The 22,115-nt window shown below is 40.7% G+C and overlaps 1 protein-coding gene across 11 annotated transcripts in view; it reads right to left on the reverse strand.

Annotated features, from left to right (window-relative positions):
• Positions 1–22,115, reverse strand: part of LOC109429157 (fasciclin-2) — a 368,026-nt gene that overhangs the window by 93,242 nt on the left and 252,669 nt on the right. For 8 of the 11 annotated variants that reach the window (XM_062856894.1, XM_062856895.1, XM_062856893.1 and 5 more), the window contains 3 exons: positions 13,218–13,392; positions 6,758–6,811; positions 4,419–4,585 (listed from right to left, as the gene is read on the reverse strand). In XM_062856894.1, coding sequence (XP_062712878.1) covers positions 4,419–4,585; positions 6,758–6,811; positions 13,218–13,392 — 396 coding nt within the window. The remainder of the gene's footprint in view (positions 1–4,418; positions 4,586–6,757; positions 6,812–13,217; positions 13,393–22,115) is intronic. The other 3 variants (XM_062856899.1, XM_062856898.1, XM_062856901.1) reach the window with 1 other exon arrangement.

The raw sequence follows: 22,115 nt of genomic DNA on the forward strand, positions 1-22,115 counted from the left end.
GATTAGTTCGGAACTTCTCTTCATTCCTCTAAGGATTCCTTTAGAAAACCTCGCACTAGTTTACTCAATATATAGATTCCTCCAAGGAGCCCTTCAAGGAATTCTCCCTAATACCCATCTCTTATTGCTTCAGTGATTCTTTTACAAGATTTTTCATGGATTTATTAAGAAATCCCACCAAAGTTTCCTGTAGAAATTCTTCAAGGATTTCTTATGGAAGTTGTCTTGGGATTCATGTAGATATTTCTTCAAGGATTCCTTAAGAATAATTTAAGAATTTCTTAAGATATTCCTCCAGGGATTCGTTTTGAATTTTCTGTACAGATTCTTTTGGACAATTCTCCAGGAATTACTTTTAAAAATCATTCAAGCTTCCTTTCCAAATTGACCAATGGATGTCTTTCGTTAGTCATCCAGGCACCTTTTCCGTAAATCTTCCGAAGATTTACGGAATTTTCTTTTAGAGCTCTTTAACATTTTTTTTTCAACGTATTCAAAAACTTCTTCTTCAAGACTCTTTTCAAAAATTTCGACCTTTGTCCCAAATGTTCTCTATAGTTTTCTTCAGAAATACCATTTAAGCTGTTCTTATCAATTTCTCTACGGATTATATCATTTTTTCGGAAAGTTTTCTACGAATTTCTTCAGAAATTCCTCTTGCGATTCCTTCTGAATATTGGAAATTCACGATTTCTCCAGGAAATACTTCGGAAATCTTTCCAAAGATTCCTTCGGAAATTCCTACAATGGAACTTTCAAAAATTCTTTCATGTTTCATGTTCAGAAAACCTTAAAAAAATCTATTGAAAACTGTTCTAGGTATTAGTCCAGACATCCCCCCAAGGATTCATTCAGAAATTCTCCCAAGGACTCCTTCAGAAATTTATTTACGGAGTCTTTCAGAAAAATTTCCATGGATTCCTTCAGAAATTATTCTTCGAATTCCATTATGTAGATCCGGAAGAATTTCGAGAATTATATAAGAAATTCCCCAAACGGTTCTTTCGGAAAACCCCCACCCCTTTCAAGAGTCCTTCCTTGTTTGTCCAAGTCTTCCAAGGATTCTTTTATAAGTTTCTTATGGATTCCTTTAGAAAACCTTATATGGATCTCGTCAGAAATTCCCGCAAAAAAAATTCTACAAGGATTTCTTTAATTTTTACTGCAGGGATTCTCACAGAAAATGTAGAAATTTCTTAACATATTCGTCGAGATTGCTTTTGGCATAAAGCTCGTTTAACCCATCTATAATGGGTTCACTCCGAAATTCCTCTGCAGAAACCCATCCAAAACCATCCGTGAAATTCAAGGATCCATTCAGAAATTCTCTTCAGGGTTTCCTTGAAGCATTCCTCTTAGCGTTCCCTCAAAAATCTTCCAAAAGATATTCTTATAATGTTTCCATTGGAATTTCTCTGAAAATGGAAATGGATTCCTTTAAAAAAGTACAGATTTTGTTAGTACATAGATTCCTTTAGAAAATCCTTTGAATAACCTTTCAGAAATCGCTTCAGTATTTTTTGAAGTCTTCCACGGGTTCCTAAAGCAATTCCTTGATTACTCCTAATATACGTCTCTAATTCTTTTAGAGATCTCTTATTCAGAAACTCCTTTACTTACTGAAACCCTCGAGGGATTCGTGGAGATATTTTTCCAAGGATTCCAGAAAGTTCTATAGGAACTCCTTTAGATTTTTTTTCAAGATTCCTTCCAAAGTTGACCAATGAATGTTTTTAGGAAATTGTCCAGGAATATTTTCAGTAAGTCTTGCAAACAATCCCTTAGAGTTTTCTTTTGGAGTTCTTTGACAAACATGTAAATAAATTGCTTCAGCGACTCCGAGCTCGTTCAAAATTTTCTCCAGAATTTTCTTCAGAAATACCGTTGCAAATTTCCTCAAAAATTCCACTATGGGAGTCTCCAGTTAGCCTAGTGGTATAGGCGATGGATCGCCAATCCGGAAACGGCGGGTTCAATTCCCGTTCCGGTCGAGAAAATTTTCTCGACTCCCTGGGCATAGTGTATCATTGTACTTGCATCACAATATACAAATTCATTCAATGGCAGGCAAAAAACCCTTCAATTAATAACGGTGGAAGTGCTTAAAGAACACTAAGTTGGAGCGAGACAAGCCAAGTCCCAGTGGGAGCATAGAGCCATAAAGAAGAAGAAGAAGAAATTCCACTATGAATACTTTCAAGAACTTCTACGTGGGTATTATTTTTTTGCAAAATCCTCTGCGGAATTCATTACGAAATCACTCCAAAGTTTTCTCTAGAAAACCTTCAAGGAATTCTATTGGATATTTCTCCACAGAAGTTCCTGTAGGGAGTCTATCAGAAAACTTTCCTGCAGTTTAATTATGTAATCTTCCTAGGATTCTTTCAGAAATTACTCAAGCGGTTTCTTTGGAAACCTTTCCATGGGTTCGCTAAGAAATTCTTCCGAGGAGTTCCTCCTATTTTTTTTTTCCAGAAATACTTCCGAAATTCCTCCAGGGTTTCTTTCTTGAATCTTGTAGGGATCACATCACAGATTGGCGGTATTTGGTAAAGGGTTTCTAGAGCCCTTGGAAACTTGGAGGAGTAATCCCAACAGGGTAATAAACTTTATAACACGAGTTATGCCTTGCTGGGATCAGGTTTTACATCAACCATTGTCCATCACAGCTCATTTGTGAAAGGATATTTGACTAGCACCAAATAAAATATGGGTCATACCACAATATTCCTAAATAATTGACGCAGTGGTTAAAAGGCTCTACAGATGAGAAGAAAAAACTGTTAGCATAACTGCCAGACTTGTTTTTAGTTTAAATTATGCCGAAGCGCACAAAGTGTGTTCGAAGCATTCCAGGAGAATTTCAGAGGCGTTCGAGAGGCCCCACGGATCATAAGTGGTTTTCATGGGCGTTCCATGCGGTTTCAGGAGGTATAAGAGGTGTCCCATGAGTGTTTCAGGGGCGTTCCAGGGTTTCTAGGGGGTCCTAGGCGCGTTCCAGAAGTTTTAAGGGATTTTAAGAGGCGTTACAGGTAGTGTCAGGGGATTCCATAGGGGACTTATGGGGTTTCGTAGGTGTTCCAAGGGGTCTTCAGTTAGCCTAGTGGTTAAGGCTATAGATCGCCAATCCGGAGACGGCGGGTTCAATTCCCGTTCCGGTCGAGAAAATTTTCTCGACTTCCTGGGCATAGTGTATCATTGTACTTGCATCACAATATACAAATTCATGCAATGCCAGGCAAAGAAAGCCCTTCAAATAATAACTATGGAAGTGCTCAAAGAACACTAAATTGAAGCGAGGCAGGTCAAGTCCCAGTGGAGGTATAGAGCCATAAAGAAGAAGAAGAAGAAAATCCACTATGAATACTTTCAAAAACTTCTACGTGGATATTATTTTTTTAAATATTCTGCGGAATTCATTATAAAATCACTCCAAAATTTTCTTTAGAAATCCTTCAAGGAATTCTATTGGATATTTCTCCAGAGAAATTCCTGTAAGGAGTCTTTCAGAAAACTTTCCTGCAGTTCCATTATGTAATCTTCCTAGGATTCTTTCAGAAATTACTCAAGCGGTTTCTTTGGAAACCTTTCCATGGATTCGTTAAGAAATTTTTCCAAGGAGTTCTTCCTATTTCTTTTTCCAGAAATCCTTCCGAAATTCATCCAGGGTCTCTTTCTTGAATCTTGAATTATTTTTTTCGGAATTTATTCGGAATTCTTCCAGAAAACGTTCTCGCCCCTCTGACCCATTGTCACTCCCATCGACGCACGGTAGCAATTATCACAGACAAACAAACGTAGCACTCTAACAATTCCCATCGCACACCGATTTAATGATCAATTTTAAAATTTCATAGTTGGCCAACTGATCAACTGTGGCGCTCGCGTCTTTTTTGTTCGAGTTTGACGTTCGCCCACTACCGCCACCTAGTTGATAGTTGGCCAAACTCAGTATTTTAGCATTGGACAAACATGATTTCGTGACTATGATTCGAATCGAAAGATGTTCGCAGCGTTACGTCGGGTTGTCTGTGGAATTATTCTATCTCCAACACAAATGAGAACTATGATGGAGTTATAATGTTTTAGTTTTGTTCACCCGTATTATGTTCCCAGGGGCTGGTAAGAGTAGTTTTTGAGCTGACTGATTCAGACACTATTCCTACGATTTTGTCAAATAAATGTCCATGAAGGGCATGTATATGAAGGGCAGACTAATAAAGTTCAAAACTAAGTAGTGAACATTACATTCGAGTTTAAGAAAATGTGGATGCAATTTAAATTTCAAATCCCCAATTCAATGCTTGCGTACCTACATGTGGATATTATAGTTCGTTACAGTCTTCCAAAATAGTCGGCCTTCCTATGTTTCTGTCGAAGCTCGGCCCAAGAACCGAAAACTTAGTTAACAAACTTACCGTAAGTTTCGACCAGAACGGACGCCGCCAGTTGTTCCGTGACGGAGTACGATGCCGCACAGTAGTACACTCCGGCCATAGACTCTTGCAGCGAGTTGAACAGCAGTGCCAACGCTTGGCCCCCCGCAATGGACTCCGTGTAGATTGGCGGTGAAGATTGACCGGCCCTGTCAAGAAAACCGAAGAAATAGGAAGAGGAGAGAGTGAGATACAGTAATTTATAACCGACGTGTATAATAATGCAATAAAAGTGGAAAAGTTTGACAAAAGTTTTGGCAGTTTAGTGTCGGAATTATATGTCTGTGTACAATGCATGGTTGAGTTGAGTGGACGCTGGGGAAGAGTGCAGCACTGACTGTCAGTATTCATTAAAATGATGATCAGGTTCATTATTGACTGGGAGAGCATGGGGAACGCGTCGAAAGAAGAGTCTTAATTAGATTAAGCATGCTTCTTGTCTGGTTGGTTTAGGTAGGAGATGACCAACTCCACCGATTCTGAATGATTAGGAACATCCTTATCAGCTTCTTCACTGTTGAGCATGGACCTAATGGTTGCGTTAGGGTGGCTCATCTTACTCAGTGTTGCTTTTATAAGTGCATCTTTTGATGTTACACCCATACATTAACGGTGCTTAGTGTTCTGGAATTAAATCTGTGATAGCTTATGAAACTGGTACGGGGTGAGCTTTGCCGAATTCCTCCTAAATTATGTGCATCTTGTTGTTTAGTGCTCCTAAATAGACAAAACTTAATTCAGCCACCTGTCCGGATACCAATCGCTGACCTAATGTCAGATAGAGTATAACACTGAAGTTGGGCCAACGGTTGCTCTCCGGATAGATAGGCGAATTTCGTTCTGGCCGAATGACAAATGGACGAATAGACGGGTCACCCAAAGATACAAATGTATATTTTATTGACTTTTTCAGGTGTTGAACATAAGCAGCTCTTTTAAAAACTGACATTCAACCAAATGTCAAAATGGAATGAAAGCGACATTCTAGGAACTGTCACTCCAGGAAAATGCATACCGGGTAATGGCATTTCGGAAAATCTGATACCACCCCTTAAATTTCATATACAACTGATGATGTACAATGTAACTCATGACTACGAACCACCCTAGGGAGCATTCTGCTGACGATGTCGGAATATAGCTCACAGTGACCGCCGATGACGGCAAATGTTTCGTCTTCGATGAAAACATATGAGGGCGAAACATTCTTCTCCTCGTGGATGTTTGGAGAGCGCAGCAGAATGCAGACCATACAAATTGATCGCCTCTATGAAATGTGCCAGCTCATTAGAAGTTGTGGTCCGCCTACCATTCTGGCTGATGGCAATGTTGTGGTGCTAATATCAGCTACGTGATTGAACGTGCTATTTAGATTGTTTGCTGTGCGAGAATTAGCCGACAACGATGAAGGCGCGCAGTATCATAGCTAGCAACTGAAGAGTGTCTGTCTATTGATGATATAATACCAACACACGGCCTACGAAGTGAGTGCTGCAGAAGAGAGCCTTACTTGATGGCTTCCAGCTCTAGAATCTGATACTGATTCTGGTCGATTAGAGGAAGAGGTTAGAAACAGAGATTGATAGCAAGTGTTCGTGCCTGCACATAATTAGAGTTTGATTGATGTTTTTGATCGGAAGTGCTCTAATGACCACACACGACATAGCACTTTCATCTTAGATTATGCATGTATCAGTAAAACAAGAATGTTCGTGGATGAGTGATGAATGTCTTGTCATACAACGTAATGACTACACAATAGATTCGAGATTGATCTGAGCATACCTTGTGTAGACTAAAAATAGTTTATCTGCTATTGTCTGAATATGAAGCAATTACTATGCAAATTTGTTACATGTTCAAATTTATTGCTCAATCTGAAATAAGTTGATGATGAAAGAGCAGAGTCATGTGAGGTCATAGAGTGTAATGTACAATTTATGATGAGTGAATGGATTACCATATTTCTACATGTGATTAGTAAGTTGATTGAAAACCACACTTGTGCAAAATAAACTCATTTTGTTCGTATTAAGGTTATGTAAACAATTACCCACAGAAACACAAAAGTTCTCGCAAAATTTTTACAAATTTTACTTTTTGAAACTAATTTTAGTGAACAGCTGTAGAAATTGTGCTCAAACACTCAGCGCCATTTACACTTGTTCGGAGATTGGAAATTTCAAGCTGCCTGCCACCCTACTAGGTACTTAGAGTGAGGAGGCTTAATGGTATTATGGTTGGTAGCGCATGAGAAGAGATGATGAACAACAGCAACAACAACAGCAACCAAACTCTCTAGATAATATGCACACACTTACTTTGCCGGGAGTTTGCGACCTTTCGAATCGAACTGGGGGTAGTAATACTTAGTCCTGGGCAACGAAACAATGGGAAAATTATTAGACTGATTTCGAAACAGCAGCAGCTGGAAGTGTTAAGGTCTAAACATATTTATTAGGTGGTGCATAGTTAGTACTTCGCATTATCATCGTAAATCATAAATTGGCGAATGCAAATCGAACAGTAGTGCGTTGAGTTTATCCATGTAGATCCATGGAACAGACATTTTCTAACGCTAGAAATTAGTATTTATCATATGGGTGTATCTACAATGATCGATTTCTCTTAATCGATTTTCAATTTGAATTATTCCGGGAAATACGTTCAACCCATGGTTGATTACTCAGTGTGTTTTGGTGAAGGACGACTAGAACTAGCATGTAGAACACCAAAAGCAGCCGAAAATAATTTTCGGGCCAAGATATTAACAAAAGAGAAAATCGATGAAGAGAAATGGATCATTGCAGATACGCCTGTTTGATACTCAACACGAAATATGCTGGCATGGGATATACATACATGTACCTAATGAGCCACGCTTCAAATTTTCAAGAGCAGAAACCCAAACAATTAAAAGACAGTTTTCACTGAAAAATTGATCGATGGGTGAACAATCAATCATCTTTTCAAGCTGTCATTTGGTTTTTCAGATTTGTGTTCTTGAAAATCCGATGAATGGCCTCGTTACGCTCATTTCTGGGACAACTTTAGAGATGCTGAGGATTCCTTGCATGATTCCTTGGCATTGAATTCATTTTTCGAATGAGTGTAATTAGTTTCGTAGCTTTTAATTCCGCCCTGATTGCTGAAATTAAAAGGTACGAAACTGATTACACTCATTTGAAGAGGGTACTCTGCTTCTTAGAGGGTTCGAAAAGTCGGTACAAGATTGAATTCATCTTACAGGCGTTATACAGCCGTTGACATCGCCCTTGAAGAAAAGATCAAGACTCCACATTTGCAACTCGACTCACCGCCCATCAAAACCACCGATCACGGTCAACGGAAAGACGAATGCTTTGAAGAAGTCCTTTGAGGTCTTGGGAATGACGCATGATCGTCCGCAGTCAACTTGATCGCACCACGCGACGCCAAGTTGCCGACGATGACGAAATTTTTAGTTAGGGTCTTGTACCATTTGGGCAGGTGTACCTATTTTGGGCACTTGATATGAACTTTTGTATAGAGCTAGATACTGTACGTGCCTAACACTGTACAAAAATTCAAATCAATTGGTTTGAAATTGAGACCTCTTATACTAGGAAACGATACCGTTGGTTTTCTTGAAAGGTAGAAGGAAGAATGTTAAACTTGCTTTCTCGAAGAGAATGCAAACTCTACCCTTACTGCTGTTGCCAATTCCAGCTTCCTTCAGTGGCAAGGCTTCACTGGATCGGACCACAAAGCTGTAAGACTACAGATAGCCGAAAACATAAAACACATTTTGGGTAGCAATTCAATGCCACCAAGATACAGACAGCTGTCAGAGCAATACACACGAGGTCAGGCAGGTTCCGAGATGACGGAAAGGTTCGGCGTTGAAGTTCATAGCCGCACTTATAGCCGCAGAAATATACCGCAGCCTTCCTACTCAGTACTCCGATTTTACGGCCAAAGCAACGACCCCGTGACTTGGCTTACTCCGTTCCACTCGGTCCATGGCTGTTTGTCTCCAGTTCCGCACTCTGCGTAGGGTCCGCAGATCGTCCTCCACTTGGTCGACCCACCTAGCTCGCTGCGCTCCACGTCTTCTTGTACCGGTCGGATGACTCTCGAGAACCATTTTAGTCGGGTTGCTATCCGACATCCTGATGACGTGACCCGCCCACCGTAGCCTCCCGATTTTCGCGGTGTGGACGATGGTTGGATCTCTCAGCAGCTGATGCAGCTCGTGGTTCATTCGCCTTCTCCAAGTCCAAGTCTCCAAGAGGACGACCAGTCTAATCAGCGTTTTGTAGATGGTTAACTTCGTGTTACGGCGAACTTTATTGGATCGTAGAGTTCTGCGGAGTCCAAAGTAAGAACGATTTCCTGCCACAATGCGCCTCTGAATTTCTCTGCTGATGTCGTTGTCGGCGGTCACCAGTGAGCCCAAGTACACGAATTCTTCAACCGCCTCGATTTCATCACCGTCGATATAAATTCGGGGTGGCGGGCGCGGTGATTCCTCCCTAGAGCCCTTTGCCATAATGTACTTTGTCTTTGACACATTAATGACCAATCCGATTCGCCTGGCTTCATTCTTTAGTCGGATGTACGTTTCCGCCATCGTCTCAAATTTACGAGCAATAATATCAATATCATCGGCGAAACCAAGCAGCTGAACGGACTTCCTGAAAATCGTCCCACTCGTGTTTATCCCCGCTCTCCTTATTACACCCTCTAAAGCAATGTTGAACAGCAAGCACGAAAGACCATCACCTTGCCGTAACCCTCTGCGAGATTCGAAGGGACTCGAGAGTGTCCCTGATACTCTAACTACGCACATCACTCGATCCATCATCGCCTTGATCAATCGTATCAGTTTATCCGGGAATCCGTATTCGTGCATAATCTGCCATAGCTGTTCTCGATCGATTGTATCATACGCCGATTTGAAATCGATGAACAAGTGATGTGTGGGCACGTTGTATTCGCGGCACTTCTGCAACACCTGGCGGATGGCAAACATCTGGTCCGTTGTAGCGCGTTCACCCATAAATCCAGCCTGATATTGTCCCACGAACTCTCTTGCAATCGGTGATAGACGGCGGCATAAAATTTGAGTGAGTATCTTGTAGGCAGCGCTCAGTAATGTGATTGCGCGGTAGTTCCCGCAATCCAACTTGTCGCCCTTTTTGTAGATGGGGCATACGATACCATCCATCCATTCCTACGGTAATATTTCCTCCTCCCAAATCTTGGTAATGACCCAGTGTAGTGCTCTCACCAGTGCTTCTCCACCGTATTTTAGAAGCTCGCTTGGTAGTTGATCTGCTCCAGCGGCTTTGTTGTTTTTCAACCGGCCAACCTCCTCCTCAATCTCTTGGAGGTCAGGGGCCGGAAGTCTTTCATCCTGTGCACATACTCCTAGATCTGTTACCACGCCACCTTCGGTACTTGCAACGTCACCATTTAGGTGCTCATCGTAATGCTGCCGCCACCTCTCGACCACCTCACGCTCGCTCGTGAGAATATTCCCGTGATTATCTCGGCACATGTCGGCTTGCGGCACAAAGCCTCTGCGCGAGCGGTTCAGCTTCTCGTAGAACTTTCGTGTGTCCTTAGCGCGGTACAGCTCTTCCATCGCTTCGCGATCTCCTTCTTCCTGCTGGCGCTTCTTCATCCGGAAGACTGAGTTCTGCCTGTTCCACGCCTGTTTATACTGAGCCTCGTTCGCTCTCGTACGGTGTTGCAGCATTCTCGCCCATGCTGCATTCTTATCGTTTTTCAACTGTTCACATTCGCCGTCGTACCAGTCGTTTCTGTGATTCGGAGTCCCGAAGCCTAGTGCTGTAGCCGAGGTACTACCTATGGCGGATCGGATGTCCCTCCAGCCATCTTCAAGTGTAGCTGCGCCAAGCTGCTCTTCCGTTGGTAGGGCCACTGCTAACTGCTGCGCGTAGTCTTGAGCCACTTCTACGTTACGAAGTTGCTCGATGTTGAGCCGCGGCGTTCGACTTCGACGCGTGGTGATAACTGTCGAAAGTTTCGAGCGCATGCATACAGCGACTAAGTAGTGATCCGAGTCTATATTCGCACTGCGGTATGTGCGGACATTGGTTATATCCGAGAAGAATTTACCGTCGATTAGAACGTGGTCGATTTGGTTTTCTGTTTGATGGTCGGATGATCTCCAGGTGGCTTTGTGGATAACGTTGCGAGGGAAGAAGGTGCTTCGGACTACCATACCACGAGAGGCTGCAAAGTTTACGCATCGCTGGCCGTTATCATTCGATACGGCGTGCAGGCTGTTTAGCCCGATTACCGGTCTGTACATTTCCTCCCTTCCTACCTGCGCGTTCATGTCGCCGACAACGATTTTCACGTCACGCGGCGAGCAACCATCGTATGTTTGTTCTAACTGCGCGTAGAACGCTTCTTTCTCGTCATCAGGTCTCCCTTCGTGTGGGCAGTGGACGTTGATGATGCTGTAGTTGAAGAAACGGCCCTTAACTCTCAACATGCACATCCTTGCGTTGATCGGCTGCCACCCGATCACACGTTGTCGCATCTTGCCCAACACTATAAATCCTGTTCCCAGTTCATTGGTGGTGCCACAGCTTTGGTAGAAGGTAGCCGCTCGATGCCCGCTTTTCCACACTTTCTGTCCAGTCCAACAAAGTTCATGCAACGCCACGATGTCGAAGTTGCTGGGATGTAGTTCGTCGCAGATTATCCTGTCACATCCTGCGAAACCTAGTGACTTGCAATTCCATGTTCCAAGTTTCCAATCGTAGTTCTTATTTCGACAAGTGTGTCTTTGCCGATTGTATCGAGTCGAATTTTCTCATATGTTATTCGCAATGGGGATTTTGACGGGTGGCTTACTGGGCCTACGCCAACACTCCTGTCTCGCCGGAGGGCCATCGTGCCAGTTCTGTTTAACGTCCCAACCAACACTGGGACGACCACGCTGATGGAGCTACCACCTTGGATCTAGCTGGGCGTGGTGCAGCGTTTCTTACTCAGCCGCTGGATGCCAGAACAGACGCTGTTTGAGCCGCACCTCCTTGGTGAACAGACACTCGGATCGTACCTCCTCAATCTAGCTGAAGTCAGAAGGACAACAGTGCCCAGACTACACTACCAGCTAAGCACACAACTCTTAGCTGGCGGTCTTTGTCATCGCATGACCCGTGGAGGCATGAGGTAGGAACTTTTGAGGACCAGAGCTATATTGGACGCTCTCCTTATCGACTCTCCGTTTTGCAGCCCACTTGGAGCGCGCCCTATTTGTTGAGCAACCAATATCCAGGCCCCAATTTGGAAGATTCATCTGGTCGGCATGGAACAGTTGAAGTTGCTCCGAAAAGAAAAACTACGACTTGATCGAAGAAGTGGAGTTGACTTCGGCACACTCGATTAAGGATGTGGAGGCTTGAATGAGATCTAGGAAACTGGAACCACATCGTATTGGAGCTACAGAGAAGGTGGTCCAAGATGTCAGAGTCGACTACTTAGGACATATCGCTGCCGTGCGGTCGAAATTGGCCCTTACATAATCAATCAAATGGCCGCAGGGAGAACATCCTGGTAGCGCTGCTGTCGTGGCGTCGGTCTACTGGGTTGGATCCGAGCCTGTGGTTGGAAAGGGGCCCTCGGCAATGTGGATGCCCCATATCGGCATGTCCTTTTGTGTGCTGGCTGATAGGGCCTTACTTGCGGGAAGGCCAAATCGTTGTGCACGCGGCATCACTTCTTGATACTTGCTGTGCAGTTGGAAGCAATGGACAGGTGTCGAACCTGTCTGCCTTCCGAGGACAAAGGGAGTGGTATGGCCCACTCGGGAAACTGGCTAGGCACCGCATGCTACCTGGGTGGACTCGCCTAATCAAGTCATCGATGTTCGTTGCTGCAGGGTACGCAGCTAACCTTGTAGAGCCTATAGGATTAAGAATCAAAATCAGCATTATTGATCAATTGCTGACTTCAGCCGATTTGTAATTAGAAAGCAAAAAAAAAAATATGCCGGGATATTGAATAGAAAATCAACCTGCTGTGAGAGTTGGGCTGTAGATTATGTCACGAACGATGCTTCGCAAATAGTCATATCTTATTCTTCTTATTTATGACTCGACGATCGCATTTGGAGCTTGGCCTGCCCCTCTTCAGCTTAGTGTTCTTTGAGCACTTCCACAGTTATTAATTGAAGGGCTTTCATTGCCTGCCATTCCATGAATTTGTATATTGTGTAGCAAGCACTATGCCCAGCCCAGAGAGTTGAGAAAATTGTCTCGACCGGAACGGGAATCGAACCCGCCGTCTCCGGATGGGCGATTCATAGCCTTAACCACTAGGCTAAATGGAGATCCCGGTAAGTACCAGTAAGTACCATTACAAATTAATGAGTTTGGCATCCGTATTGGAATGTAGGGTTCTGGTCTTTTATGTTTTGAATCGTCATATCCACATGGGAAGGACATTAATTTTTGCCTTTAATTTTTTTGCATCCCAAAACAAATCAGCTTTTAATCTAGTGGAATTCTATAAAACAGTATAGTTTACAGTACATACATGACAGCATCGGTAAGCAAACAATGTTGCTTCATTAAAAGGGCCAGGATCCTCAAGCGCTTACCATTTCCGGCATCACATACCGGCATATGCTACCTAATTTGCCACGGCATTGTATTATTCTCCACGTTGTTGAGCGAAACCCCTTTCCCATCGAGATTCACACGAACGACACATAGAAATGCACAACCCAGGATCAAAAAGACAGACAGTTATACTTACGCTTTGGGCGGTATCGTCATGTTGCGACTGTCACTCCACCGCAGATCGGAAATCAGTGTGCTATCGGGGACATCCGGTCGGCAGGTCAGCAGCAGCGAGTTACCCACCGGTTTGCGCTGCACGGACGCCGCTGGCATTATCTGCAAGCTTGGGATCTTCTGACATTGGGCAAAACCTGAAAGTTTTTTTTTACGAGAGGAAGAAAAATAACGGAAAAAGTTTTTTAGTAAAATTGCATTCAATCGACGCGCTGCAGGCTGACGAGGGAAAAGTATTTCCCTTCCGGGTTCTGCGGGGTTAAATCATATCACAACTTTGTAATGCAATAAACGCTATAATATTAAGAGCCCCATTAACGGTGGCGGACAATTTTATCTACTTCGTTCCGTGGTAGGAAAAACTCCTCTTGCAGAGTTTATAGCTCGCACCCTGCGGCCCTTCAAACTAATTCCGTAAAGGATGTCCCATTGGAAGAAAACTTTACAGCAGCAGCAAAAAAGAAAAAAAACTATTTTTTCCTGAAAGTGGAAGTATCTGACGACGTAATCTCAGGCTGGTGGCGATGGAGGCTTCGCACCGCTGGAGATAGTGTCGCACTTTTTTAATAAACTTTATTAAAACATTTTCACATAAAAATGAGACGCTTGGAAGCACCCGATGCCGGCGGATTTTGGGAAAGTGCTCGAAGCTGGTGAAAATTGCAATAAAAAGTGGATACTGGCATCAGAAGTTTAGCGTAGTTTGGTTGGTGGAATTGAGTTTCTGCTATTGGTTGTGAAAGGGTGACTGAATATTGCAAGCTGCTACATGGTATCGGTAGTTATTTTTCGTACTATAAGTTACAGGAAGAAAACACTTACGTTGCAATGTCGTGAAGCTATGAACAGAGCTACATTGACTGACGACGTTTAGACTGGACGTTTAGAGCACTTTGAAGATATTTGTCCACGCAAATCAGAGCAGCTTCTGAATCAGACTTATGAGATTCAGCTTGCTTGAATGTCCGCTGGTAGATGCTACTCCACTCGAGCAGAGGAGAATACCAAGTTAATAACTATGAAATCACATAACCTATTTTTATATCTTGTTTTGTTATTATTAAATTATCAAGGCATAGCTTTTCCATAACAGATTATGTTGGGCAATTTTATTTTGTTATAATCAAGCTATTGATATACATTAACTAAATTACATTTAAATAACATGTTTTGTTGTACTATTGATCAACTTATCAGCAATAAAACAACAGTAACAAATTTTTAATCACAGCAACAATTCGACGATTATAACCTGCCCCTTTGTGTTGTTCCATTTTTGCATTCAGGTTAGAAGGAAATTTATGAACGACTCCTTTTAAGAATTCCTTAAATAATTTTCGAATAGGCACTTGGAAGTTCTGGAGGAACCTTTCGATAAATCCCTGGAGAAGTCTTCAAGAGAACTCCTGGCGCAATTTTCTTAGAAATTCCGAAGGTAATTCTTCTCAGCAATGTTTAAAATTCTTGGCAAAATTTTTTGAAAAACACCTGGAAAAACATTCGGAAAAACTCCTGATGAAATCCACAAAGAAATTTTAAGATGAACTTCAAGACTAATGATCACAGGAAATTATGAAGAAATCATTGAAGGGATTCTATGCAGGATTCTGGAGGAATTTCTAGAGGAGTCTTTGAAAATCTATGAAAGATTCCGTCGAAGAACTCTCGGAGTAATTTCTGGAATATTTATGAAGTAATTTATCGAAAAGTTTATGATCAAATCTGTCGACGAATTTCTGGAAGAATTTTATGACAAAGTCACTTGACAAACACAAAAGGAGTTTTTGACGGAATCCTTAGAGAAATAAATAGAGGAATTTAAGAAAAAAAAAATTGTAAACATTTATAGTGATATAAAAATGCAGTGGCATACGTGGGACCGCACATAACTTGCGAACGGATGGTCCGATTTGGGTCGTCTAAGTTTTGTTCTGTTAGTTTTCACCCAAGAAGCACAGTGTTCGAAATCGGTGATTTTGCGATCAAAATTAAATAACTTTTTTTAGGTTGGTTCTAGAGGTTTGGCGTGTTCTACAAAGTTTTTCTGCATGTTAAAAGGCGTCTTCTGATAAAATGTAATTAATGATTAATCCCCCTAGAAATGAGATAAAAATATTATTTTTTCAAAAAAAAAATTTAGATGTTTGACGTCTTCGGCAAAGTTGTAGCTCATAATAAGAGAAAAAACTTCGTAGAACATGTCAAAGCTTCACCTCTTACGGTTTTCGAGATATGGAGCGTTTTGTGCGAAGTACCCCTAAAACTAGTTTTTTCAGTGTAGCTTTAACAGTTAAAATCCTACAGTTTTGTGACCTTCTACAAACTTGTTCAGAACGTCAAAATACACATTTCTTCCGAAGATGTCAAGTCATTATATCCTAAAACAAAAATGTTATAGGCAAATTTATCATATTTTAAGGTGTACTTTCACCTTAAGTAACTATTTCCGGCGCAAAATGGTGCAGATGGCTCAGTCGGTAGGTGAAAGATTAGACTTTTTGCTATCTCTTGAGGGTGGAAACCCTCGTGGGCAAAAGTGGGAAAGGTGTTTTAAATACAAGGCAAAACGTATTATTTTGCCTGTAATACTGTAAAAATATATAAAAAAATATAATTAAGACCCCCGCAGTAATTTTTAATGCACTGTGTTGCTTCCGGCAGAATCTTTACAAAGTTTTTGCAGAAAACAGTGAGTTTTTATCACTAAAAATTGAAAAATCAGTAGAAAATATTGTTATAATCCGAGAGTTATAACTAAAGCTAGTTCTAAATAAAAGTATTTGAATTTCTTCAAACTTATGACAACATATGCTCAATCGATTGACTACCTACCCTATAGTCATACAATTGAATGGCTATAATGGTTAGAATAGTAAATGCGTTTTGATAAATACCTTCGCAGTTCTAATTGGCTTCTTTAGCGATGTTGAGGCACTTCTATATTCTGAATCTGCATGCCAAACTGAGCCGAAATTCAAATTTTCATTAATTTTAGTGCCCGGGACCCTAATTAAAATTCAATTTCAAGTTTGTATGGGAGCGATTTGTCGAATCACCCCTTGTCGCATTTTGTACTGGGTGGAGCTGTCAAGCAGTTGCCCAGCTGTCAAAAGTTGATCGAAAAATCTCTTTGAAGTTGATTTCAAGTACCGAAATAAAGTTCTAAAAATCTGAAAAAATATAGTGGCTCAGAAAATGGTGCTCTTTCGTATAAAATTAAAAAATCAATAAATTTTCCAATATTTAAAAACACTATTAAGATAGTTGTAATTTCGCACTCTTCAATTCACATTTTGACGATTTTCTGATGAAAACAAAGCAATATATATTTCAATTGCTCCCCAGTTGAAAGTGAAACTCGTGAATTACCCAAAAAGCTGTTAATTTGCTATCGGGCGAATCAAAGCTTCTCCTGATATTTTCCGATACTGTGTCCGAAGTTGAAAAGTCAAACAACAACAAATATAAATATATGAAATCTACCCTGTGTTTTGATGCACATCTTGAACTGTTTAATATTTCCTCTCTCCTATTCCTAGCGCTACATAACTTGAATATTGTCTCGAAGAAAAACTTCAAACAGTTAATTTTAAAGTAGCTTTATCAGAAATTACCTGACCATCTGATAGTTAACAATATGAATTAAAAATCATCAAAAAATATTCTGTTTGGTGAGCACAACGCTCAAAAATGTTGTAAAATATTTCCGGAAATTACGCAATGCAGTAAAAATTACTGCGGGCATCTTGATTATTATTATTTTTTATTTATTTTTCTTGTATTACAGGCAAAATAATACGTTTTTGCCTTGTATTTAAAACACCTTTCCCACTATTGCCCACGAGGGTTTCCACCCTCAACAGATAGTAAAAAGTCTTATCTTTCACCTACCGACTGAGCCATCTGCGCCATTTTGCGCCGGAAATAGTTACTTAAGGTGAAAGTACACCTTGAAATATGATAAATTTGCTTATAACTTTTTAGTTTTAAGATATAAGGACTTGATATCTTCGGAAGAAATATGTATTTTGACGTTCTGAACAAGTTTGTAGAAGGTCACAAAACTGTAGGATTTTATCTGTTAAAGCTACACTGAAAAAACTAGTTTTAGGGGTACTTCGCATAAAACGCTTCATATCTCGAAAACCGTAAGAGGTGGAGCTTTGACATGCTCTACGAAGTTTTTTCTCTTATTATGAGCTACAACTTTGCCGAAGACGTCAAACCTCTAAAAATTTTTTTTGAAAAAATAAACATTTTATCTCACTTCTAGGGGGATTAATCATTAATTACATTTTATAAGAAGACGCCTTTTAATATGCAGGAAAACTTTGTAGAACACGCCAAACCTCTAGAACCAACCTAAAAAAAGTTAATTAATTTTGATCGCAAAATCATCGATTTCGAACACTGTGCCAAGGAAGGTTTATGAGGCGAAAAATATGGGAAAATGTAGAGTTTTTGAAAATCGGGGTTTCATACATTTTAAACGGGGACTTGGGCTTGGCTAGGTACTTGAAACGTCAAAAAACGCAGTAGGCAAGACAAAGTTTGCCGGGGACAGCTAGTTTATAGTGAAAGTCCTGTAGGAATCATCAGAGGAAGTTCAGGAGAAATAATTGCCAAATTTTTGGCGGAATCCTTGTAGAATCCAGGAGGAATATTCGTCATAATTCTAGAATCCAGGGAAAATCGGAGGAATTAAAACAAAATTTCCAGAAAAGTTGTAATAATCTGTACAATATTTCCAATATCCCAAAAATTTTCTGCTAAACTGAAGAGCATTCTAAAAATTCTTCAGTCTCCACGCTAAAAAAAAAAACAAACCAAAAGTCACAAATTGCTATCGACGATCAAACTTTTTCAAATACACGTGTTGATTTCAAAACCGTGCTCCGAAAACAATTAAAGTAGAACAGTTTATGAATTACAGGTTGAAATCGAAGCTCGTCGTATTTGATAATATAGAAATTACTTAAGTTCGATTATCTTGCGACTTCAAATCTCTTAGAATGAATAAAAGCTGAGTATAGTATTCTTCGATCATTTGAAAATATTTCTTACGTCAGATTCAGCAAGCCTCGTTGGATAAATGTACGACTCGTGCTGAAAAAAACAACTTTTCGCAACTCGTCACATAAATAAGTATTTTGATAGTGTTCATAATTTTCAGATTTTAACTAGTTTTTTTTTTTTTGTTTGTTTCTTATTTATTTTTGTCCCCCCCCCCCCTCGCACGCTAAGAAAATGTTACTCTTAAATGAGTAAGATTCACACAAAACTGAGCTAAACTGGAACAGCTCAAAAAATGAGTAAATTGCATTTCCAGCGATAGCGCTGGCCCAAGTGCAAAAATCCAACTGGTTTAAGCCGTATAATATTCTTCGCATCATCAAGAATATTATACGGCTTAAACTGATGAGATTTTCGCACTTGGGCCAGCGCTATCGCTGGAAAAAAAATTTACTCAATTTTGAGTTGTCCCACTTTAGCTCGAAAATGAGTGAATTTTCTGTTCGTGCGTACCTGATGAGAGGTCTTGGATATAAAAGAATAATATTTGCATCGGCCTAAGTATTATAACTTATTTAGTAACGAGTTTGATATCATAGCAAATTCTGCTCCCCGATTAGTATCAATAACATATTAATGTCAAAATTGGTTATGGAAATATTTTCCGAATTCACTGTTTATTGAAAGTAACAAAACAAGTTATTGAAATGGTTTTCCAGGAACATTTTTTTGTTATGGAATTTGTTGTTTTGCCGCTTATGACATACAAGTTTATAACACAATATGTTATGGTAATAACTTGAAAATAATCGATTTTATTATTCAGTTATTTTGCACAAATAACACAGCTCCTTATGCTGTTGTTATTCCCCTCTGCTCGGGCAGTATCGCCAGAATAGCTACTCTCACACTAGGAATCAATGAAATAGCTGCTTAGGACTAAATGACATTTGAGCGTTTGTTATCGTCTATTTTTTGGTGAATATGGTGCCTGCTGCACCAGGTTGTAGGTTTAGATAGGGAAAATGATAGAGGATTTCCTGAAGAACTTCCTGGAATCATTGCTGTAGGAATTTCGGAAGGAATTCCTGGAGGAATTCCAGAAGAAATACCTTGTGTAATTCCTGGAGAAATTCTTGGTGGATTTTCTGGAGAAGTCCCTGAAGGAATGCCTGGTATAATTTCTGGATAAATTCCAGGAGGAATTCCTGCGGAAATTTCTGAAAAAATCCCTAGAGAATTTCCTGGAGAAATCGCCGTAGTAATTTCTGAAGGAATTCCTGGATCAATTCCTGGAGGAATTTTTGAAGGAATTCCTGGAGGAATTCTTAAAGGTACTCCAGGAAAAGTCCCTGAATGAAGTCCTGGAGAAAGCTTTGGAGGAACTTCCGGAGGAATTCCTAAAACAATCCCTAGAGAAATTCATGAAGGAATGCCTGGAGGAACCCTTGGCGGAATCTAGAGAAATTCCTTGGGAAATCTCTTGAGGAATTCCTGGATGAATTCTCTGTACAAATTTCATGAGGAATCTCCAGAGCAGTCCCTTAAAAAATCCAGGAGGATTTTCTTGAAGAACCACTGGAGGATTTCCTGAAAGATTTCATGAAGGAACTTGTGGAAGAATCCTTGGAGAAATCTCTAGAGAAATTCTTTGAGGTATCTCTAGACTCTAGAGGAATATCTGTAAGAATTCTTCTCTGGAGGAATTCCCGGACAATTCCCTGTAGAAATTTTAAGAAAAATCCATAGGAATACTGGAAGAATTTGTGGAGCAATTTTTGGAGGAATCTCTTGTGGAATTCTTGGAGGAATCCCAGGACAAATTCCTGAAGAAATTCAAGAAAAAAAATTCTGAGGGAATTCCAGGAGGAGTTTCTTAAGAAATCCCAGGAGGAAGTACTGAAGAAATCGCTAAAATTCCCGAAGAAATCCGGAAGGAATCCTTAAAAGGGTACACGTAGAGGAACTCTTGGAGAAACCCCTTTAGCAGTTCCTGAAGGAATCCCTGGAGGGGTTCTTGAAGAAACCTCAGGAGAAATCTCGGAAGCAATCTCAAGAGGAATTTCTAAGGGAATCTTTAAATGGTTCCTAGAGGAAGCTTTGGATTTATTTTTTGAAGGAATTTCTGAAAGAATTCCAGGAGGAATTCCTGAAGAGATCCCAAGAAGAGTTTTTAGAGGCATTTTTAAAATAATCCTGGAAGTTGTTTCTGGAAGAATTACAATAGGAATTCCCGGGTGAATTCACGTAGGAATTTGTCAAGAAACTCCACGATGAATCCCGAAAGTAATCCAGCATACGGAATTCCTTAGGCAATCTCAGAAGTGCTTTTAAACGAAATCCTGAAAGAGTTGCTGCAGAAATTCCTGGATAAAAATCTGAAGAAATCCATGCCTGCAGTAATTTCTGGACGAATAATTGTAGGAATACTTGGATGAACTCATAAAGAATTTTTTGCACAAAAGTTTTAATAAATTCTTTGATGTATTTTCGAATAACTTTTAGAAACGAGCATCCGAATAAAAACGTCTGGAAGATTTTGCGTAGGAAGTACTGTAAGGATTTCCTTGTGAAATGTTGAATGAATTTTTGTAATTATTTCGGATAAGGTATCACAGAGGTACTGATGAGAGAACTCTCAGAGGATCTCCCGCCAGAATTTGAGCATGAGAATGAGCATTGGTGACCGTACACTTCGTGGACAGCTACTCCGTGAGGGGCTGTCCATAAACCACGTGGTCATGAGGGGGGGTGGGGGGTTTGGGCCAATGACTATTTTGTATGGACAAATAAAAATAATTGTATGGACTAATGACCACGCGGGGGTTGGGGGGGGGGGGGGGGGTTGGTTTAAAAAGTCCCAAAAAAAATGACCACGTGGTTTATGGACAGCCCCTGTTCTGCCAGAGCTAGCGGAATTGCACAGAGTACCAACAGAACCCAAGTAACACACTGGTCACAGAAAAGTCACACGGCGCAGGTTTTTGTTGCGCAGAAGCCACTGTGACTTACTTCTGACAAATAAACACTTATTTGCTAGAAGTAAGTCACGGTGGCTTCTGCGAAACAAAATCCTGCGTCTCCGTGACTCTTCTATGAAAAGTGTATAGGGTCAATAACGACGCCGGCCACGTCTTTTCGGTCAACCGGGGAAGAGAAGGAATGTTAGTTTGACCACCGTTGCTACTAGAGGTTGTATATACTACTGTGTCCCGCACAGTCGTCACGGGAAGGAGTTTTGTTAGTAGGGAGAGATGGATAGTTACATAGACAAGCATTGTCGCTGGTATCTCGATAAATAAGTATCTTCCATTCCCTATCCCTTACCATCCACAAAATGTATTTTTTATCGTTTCAGAGAGCGAGTAATGGCGCTAAAGTCTAGGCTTGTTAGCCAGGACACATGGTCCAAATGCCTGTGCCCCATCCCTGAAGCAAAAAGGCCCATGGAGTGACAAAATCTCTTAGCTACGTCACTCCCTACGTAAGTGTTTAAATATACCAAAACACCTACACTCACAATCTTGCCGCATCACTCGCTTATAGTGTATCCCCAATCATATATATATATATATATATATCGGTCAGGCTAAGCCCGGGTGGCCTCTGCTGTACATACAGGGGATAGACAAAATGATCGGGACAGGCAAAATTTTCACTTTTCAAAAAATTTTCAATTAGCTGTAACTTTTCGAAAAGTGCATCAAATATTCTCAAATTTTTACTGTAAGTTCTTCAACTAGTTGTGTATCAGTGGACGAAATTTGGAAAAGATCGGACAATTCTTCACGAAGTTATAAAGATTTTTGAAAAAGGTAAAATTATCCGATAGCCAACTTTGAGCTGT

This window comes from Aedes albopictus, chromosome 3, assembly GCF_035046485.1.
Source record: "Aedes albopictus strain Foshan chromosome 3, AalbF5, whole genome shotgun sequence".
Lineage (NCBI taxonomy): Eukaryota > Metazoa > Arthropoda > Insecta > Diptera > Culicidae > Aedes > Aedes albopictus.